Source organism: Sinocyclocheilus grahami, unplaced genomic scaffold (genome assembly GCF_001515645.1).
Source record: "Sinocyclocheilus grahami isolate Dianchi unplaced genomic scaffold, SAMN03320097.WGS_v1.1 scaffold2440.1, whole genome shotgun sequence".
NCBI lineage: Eukaryota > Metazoa > Chordata > Actinopteri > Cypriniformes > Cyprinidae > Sinocyclocheilus > Sinocyclocheilus grahami.
In genome coordinates this window covers 1-6,699 of record NW_015507619.1, presented here as the reverse complement: position 1 = coordinate 6,699, position 6,699 = coordinate 1, and the positions used below count along the sequence as shown (strand labels likewise).

General features: G+C 38.5%; 1 protein-coding gene across 1 annotated transcript in view; it reads right to left on the bottom strand.

Annotated features, from left to right (window-relative positions):
* LOC107575029 (rho GTPase-activating protein 39-like) overlaps window positions 1-3,468 on the bottom strand; it is a 63,783-nt gene extending 60,315 nt beyond the window's left edge. Inside the window, exons 1-2 of the mRNA XM_016261437.1 lie at window positions 3,428-3,468; window positions 737-1,162 (exon numbers count right to left, since the gene is read on the bottom strand). Coding sequence (XP_016116923.1) covers window positions 737-1,162; window positions 3,428-3,468 — 467 coding nt within the window. The remainder of the gene's footprint in view (window positions 1-736; window positions 1,163-3,427) is intronic.
* Between the last annotated feature and the right edge of the window lie 3,231 nt (window positions 3,469-6,699).

Sequence of the window (6,699 nt, the reverse complement as noted above, 5' to 3'; positions counted from 1 at the left end):
GTAGGGCTGCACAATTTTGAGCATTTAATAAAGATAGTATAATAATAATCTGATTCTGTTACAATACCAATATTTATGTCTTTTCTTTCTTCATTTTCAAACGTTAAACCTTTAAACATTAAACATCAAGTTTTTATTTTGGTGGAGGAAATCTTTAAAGTTTCTCTTTTTTGGCAGTTTTATAAACATTGCTCATTACAAAGCTGGTGAAACAGGTGGTGCATGTTGCATTCCTAAATGCATGTTACAAGCGAACCAAACTTCCAAAAGCCAAAAAGCTCTAGTGTGAATGTGCCAAGAGCAAGAAAGTCAAGTCAAAACGGCAAATTGCTGAGATTGCAATTTAACTAAGAGGTTAATCTGAAAGCACACTAGATCCATCTGAGACGGATTAAAACGCAGTCCCTGGCATTAATCCCATGAAACACATCAACGTGTATGTCACAGAGAGCAGAGATCACGGGTTCGACATCTATAGCTGATGGTCTTTCATCCAAAAATGGAAATTGTGTCATCATTTATTCACAGTCAAGTCATTTCAAACCTGTATGGCTCTCTTCTGCAGAACACCAAAGAGGACAAGTTAAAGAATGTTGTTTGTCCACACAATGGATGGACTTCGGACCACTGAAGAATCAAGTCATACAGGTTTGGAATGACACAAGGGTGAGCAAATAATTATTTTCACTTTAATTGCCACCATAAGAAGTTTTTCAAGTGCTCCACACATCCTCACCTATTTCCCTGGTTCCTTCTCTCCAAACTGTCTCCTTTACCCTTGGACGATGGCGTCTCCCTTCCACTCTCTTTCTCCAGTGAAGAAGACCCCAGTCCAGGTTGTGGTGTCCGCCTGCCATCCACCGGACCTCTCTGGATCCTCCCTTGACCCCTCAGCTTGGCCTCAGAACTCCTCCTCATGGCTTGGAGCTGCGCTAGAGGCACTATGTCACAGTCTTGAGGCCTGTGCCAGACCGTCTGCTGACTTGTGCAGTTGTAGTAGTAGAACCGATTGTTATTGCTGTCAAAAAGCTCCCACCACTGGTTGCCGTCCGACTGACGGACCGGGACGCCGGGCGGCAGTTCCCACCCGCACTCGCCGGTCAGCAGGTTGACGTACATGCGCTCCCTCGAGCGCGGCTCCACAATCTCCACCCAGTCAGACCTAGAGAGAGAGGACACATGGCTAATGTAGTCAGGATATGGGTGTAATAGTGCAATCTGTAAAGAAAATCAAGCAAGTGGTTTTGTTTGCAGCTTATTTATAACGAAAATGCAGTGTAATAGAAAATCTGAAATAAAGAAATAAACTAAATTTTAACAAAAGCAAATGTAAAATGAGAGTGGAGGTTCAGCTCAGGTCAGCAGAAGATAGTATATTAGTATCTTAAAGATGTTCAGAAGATAGGCCTGCCTGCAACATCAACTAATCCATGTGTTTTAGTTCAACAGATTTACCCTTTTACAATGTAGACCTGTGATTTAGGGACTGTGGAGGAAGGAGCCTGTTATGTGCTGTTGGTTTTATCATTTTTATTTGAAGTTCAGAGTTTTATTTCCATGGCTGCGCTCCACTTTGCTTTTTTATGCCCTTCCCTCGCTAACTTCTCTCTGACTCATTGACTCGGCTGTTCAACATTGCATATGATGCATGAGGGTCCACTACTAGGGGAACATTTGCAATGGGTTCACTATAAAAAAGGATCATGATTTTAACAGTAAAAGACTGTAAAAATGCTAAGGTAAAAACGTTTGGTTAAAAACTGGTTAACAGTAGGTTTCTGTATGGTGAGTAACTGTAATAGATCTAACCTTTCATTTAATGTAATTTTACAATAAAATACTTTTAACTTTACAGTTTTTGGAAGTGAAAAAGAAAAGTCATTGTATCATTTACAGTGAAAAATTGTAAACTGACACGGCCAGAATTCCCTGCACAACACTCCATATTTGATTTGACATTTTTATTGAAATAACTGTTTCTTTGTACATTAGGGTTTTATGCTACATCTAATGTTGTAAAATTATTGGTTATTGCGTTACTTTAGTGTCATGTGTGTTACCACGAGGTTGTTTAGTATTTGTGTGAATGACACTGAACACCTTCTATATATTACTATTTACCACCTCAGCTTGTGGAAAGTTGTTTGTGATGAGCTTTGATTCATCATGTGACTTTCTCATCACCACCTGTTTTTGGTGGTTATAAGTGTATTACAACACATATATTAGTACTTCAGTAGATTGGTATATTAACATTATATTGTTAATGTAATATATATATTTTTTTACTGTAAATTGAAGTTCAATCTGTAAAACCTAAAATGTTGCTACAGTGTTTGTTTTTTTACAGTAAAGTTCTGGCAACCACAGCTGCTGTTTTTCATTGTAAATGTAAAAATATTTTGTTGTTAGTTTTTGTTTTGTGTTGTTGTTGTTTTTGTATTGTTTATTATTTTTATTTTTTTAATTAGTTTATTAATTTATAAAATAAATAATGTATGATATATAAAATTACACAAACAAATTGTACTATCCCTTTAAATCATTAACCATTCACATATATCCTATTTAGACTAAGGCAAGAGAGCACAAATAAGAGCATGATTCTCTGTGACTCTTTACTCTAACAGCTGAGGAGAGCTACAGCTGGCCCGCATACTTCCATACAGCCTCCACATAAGGAACAGGAGTGTAAAGGGGAACAGAGTCGCGTGACAGACACAGTGATGAAGCTGGTATGTGTTTGCAGTACACAAGCCACGGTTAAGACAGCTGACTCTACTGTGATGTGACCCTGTCTCTCTCTCTCTCTCCCTCTCTTTCTCTCTCTCGCGCTCGTGCCACACACACACACACACACACACACACACAGGTTTGTTTTTATGGTTTATGGGGACTCTCCATAGGCGTAATGGTTTTTATACTGTACAAACCGTATTTTCTATTGCCCTACACCAACCCTACCCCTAAACCTATCCCTCACAGGAAACTTTCTGCATTTGTAGATTTTCAAAAAAACTCATTCTGAATTATTTATAAGACTTTTGAATTACGGGGACACTGAAAATGTCCTCATAAATCACCTTCTCGTTGTAATGCCTATGTCATACCCATGTTATTATACAAATTTGTGTCCTCATAAACCACATAAACATGCACACACACACACACACACACACACACGATGTAGTGATGGGAAGTTCGGATCATTTTACCGACTCGGACCTTTGAGTCTCGTTCAGCAAAATGAACAAATCTTTTTTCGAGTCATTTCGTTCATTTTAGCAAAATATAATTAAAATGTTACGTGATACTTCCTTACCACATCTACTACTTACGCAAACGTTGATCACACTACAAACAATACAAAACTGCAATAAGAAACCGAAAAGATTTGGGTCTTCAGTCTTTGATTAGCTCACCTCACCTCTTATCTGACAAGTCTTTGGGTTTGACGCGTTCGTTCATCACGTGACAGCCCCATTATAATAAATTTGATTTCTTACAGTTTATAAATGTGTGAATTTCTGTCATTATGGTTATTTCCCATAACACTGAATGTTGTAACAAAGGAAATAAAGAGTTGGTTATTATTATTAAGTCTCTTTCCGGCTCAGACTGCATAGGGTAAGCGTATGGGGCTGTCACGTGATGAACGAACGACTTGGAAAAACCCGAAGACTCGAGATGAACTAATCAATACTCTTTCTGGCTCAGACTGCATAGGTTAAACTTATGGGGCTGTCACGTGATGAATGAACGACTTGAAAAACCCGAAGACTCGAAACAGGTGAACTACTTGACCAATTCCAGTACAGAACCTATAGGACGAGACGACTCATTCTTCCCGAGTCACATTAAAGATTCGTTCAAAATGAACGAATCGTTCAAGAACGACCCAACACTCCGCATTTGAACAGTCAATAGCAAATACTTAAACTAATAACAAAACAGTAGCAAAGTCAGAATTACCTCCTCTCCTAGGTTCACGAAACGGTCGTCCATAAAATGCATTGCTGTTCTGTTGTAAGTCATCTTAAAGATTCCTAAATGCATCTACTTTCGGAAGGCCAAATAAAGTGCTTTTGCTTTCGCCTAGAAACACACAGCGTCTCCCTGACATGGCTGCTTCAACACTAACTGCGGTTACTGAAACCACGCCTTCTTTCTTTGCGTGAACATTTGGGCGGCATTATGCAAATATTTCCACATAGTGAGGTAGATATGTGGGTGCGTGTTAGAACGAGCCGTTTTAGGGGGGCGTGGCAGAGTCTTAACTTTGATAAAGAATATCTCTTTGGTTCTGAGACTTTAGTCTTTGCAACTTCAGGGATCTTATCTATTCACGAACAGCTTGTAACACTCCAAAGAGAAAGGAAAACTTGAAATCGCATCATATGACCACTTTAAGGCATTTACATGATCTTATACAGCAAATTATTAAGCATACAAAGTGTAAAAGGTGTTAGCAAAATTTCAGTAAACAATTCAGTGACTACAAAAAGTTATATTGTCTATAGGGAAGCAATGTATGAAGTAAAGCTTTCTGATGGTCAACATGGCGAATTCACATGAAAAACCTGAATTCAAACTAAATCTGCATCTTTAGCCCTTATGAGAAATTCCCAATCACGCAGATTCCTACTGAAATGACTGGAAATGCCCACAAAAATTCACCAAGCAACAGTAAATATGACCTTAAGACCGCATATGTAAATGCTCTCATTATTATATTAACAGTCCAGTCCTTATACAGTACTTCATATTGTGTCAAAACACATCACCAAATAAGTACAGCAATCCGAACTGTTCCAGCATGCTTTGACAATTCAGCGTCCCATATGCACCGAAACACCAAACAGCATCAGACTGTACCTGTAGGAACTACGTCACACTTCACCTTGTGCTGAAGTCATGAAGTCAATGTTCTGAATCCAAATCCACAAAGACACGCAACAGACTAGACCGGCTGAAAGCTGGGACAATTACCCTGCATGTGTGCAGCTTCCTCTTCTGACTCAAGGAGGCTACATGAGAAGAAGTGTGTGTGTGTGTGTGATATCTACCTCCACTGTGAGGGTCTTTCCAGGACAGTGAGTCGTAAGCCCTACCCTATCCCAGCATGCACAGTAAGGGCCATCTGCTGTGTTTGGGGGTCAGCAGTGAGCTCATAGCGGCCCTGTAAACCTGACCACAAGCCCCTGACCCCCACACTCACATGACCAGAAGGACAAGAATAGAAACCCTTTGTGCTAAAAGGCACGTGTTCGGAGAAGAGAAAAGGAGTCTGTGAGATGATGAGACACAGAAAAATATAAAAAAGTTGTTGTGATCTGTGTGACTAACAGTGCATTCAAGTCATGCTGGGAAGACCGTATTTATGAGTTGAAAGCACATGAGCGGCACCACAAAGTCTTGAGTGGGAAACACTGCACTTTGTTTAAGCCTATAGTTTCAGAATTGGATTCAAACGATTGTATTGCACAATTACAATAGATCATATGACGATTAAATTTACTCCACCTTCATAAACTGAATAAAAACATAAAAAAAACAAATGCTAAATCACCATCTTGCTCTGACCAAAATAACGTGACGCCCTGATATCGTAATTACGACTTGAATGCACCACAAGTGCCCTTCTCCATGCGTTTAGACACCATGCACAGCTCAGATAGTGATGGGAGAAGCATTTTACGTTTTTCGAATCTCGCATCTCGAATCTTTTCAAAAAGCATCGCAAAATGATTAATTGTTTTGAAACGCTCAAAATGCTCACCTGCTGGTTCAAATGACATAAATGCAATGAAAACAGCCTTAAGTATGCACAAACACATGTTTTATAAACCAACAGCTAATGTTTTATTAAAAGTTTAATCTATTGCATGCAATTAACAAATCTTATACTATTAAATATTAAGTGTATAATGTGTGTTATTGTATTAAATTGTAGGGCTTGTTTTGTTCGTTTTATGGAGAGCTTGGTTTATCGGGTCAATAAGAGACTACTAACTACATGTTTTTGTTTTTATTATAAAAATGCATCATTAAAAATGCATGCAATTGTATAATTCATGCATTTAGAGATCGCCCCCTAGTGGAAAACCATTACAATTTCGAAACAGTTATGACGTAACAAAGAATTGTTTACTGAAACAAATGATTCGCAAAGGTTTCGAAGCTTCACGAAGCAGTGTTTTGAAAGCGCTCATTACTAAGTGCAGCATGTTATCATCGATCATTCTGAAGTCACTATGAAATACTGGCATTTTATAAAATAAACCAGATGCGGTTTCATCATTCATGTTATAAAATGTTGAAATCACTTTATTAGAACTGAGAGGCATAAGATTTGTTAAAATAAATTGAGGATGGATTATGTCTGGTGCATTTAATTGAGTGGGTTTGGGCTACTTGCAGTCCATGCACATGTTTACAGGTAAATTTAATAATCACAGAAAATATGTGGAGAGTTCTGAAAAGTTCTGGCCAACAGAAATCTTAGAGTTGCATGATGAAAACAGAGCCATATTGTTTGAGAAATACACCAGTACCCACTGACTAGATAAAGACTGTATTGAGCTGGTAAAAACACTCAGTATAAACTTTCACATGCGCTTTTGTATCTGTGTGTGCTTCAAAGAAAAATATGCATGTCCTTTTGGAGACACTGCCACAAAACAGCCTGGAAATATCCCA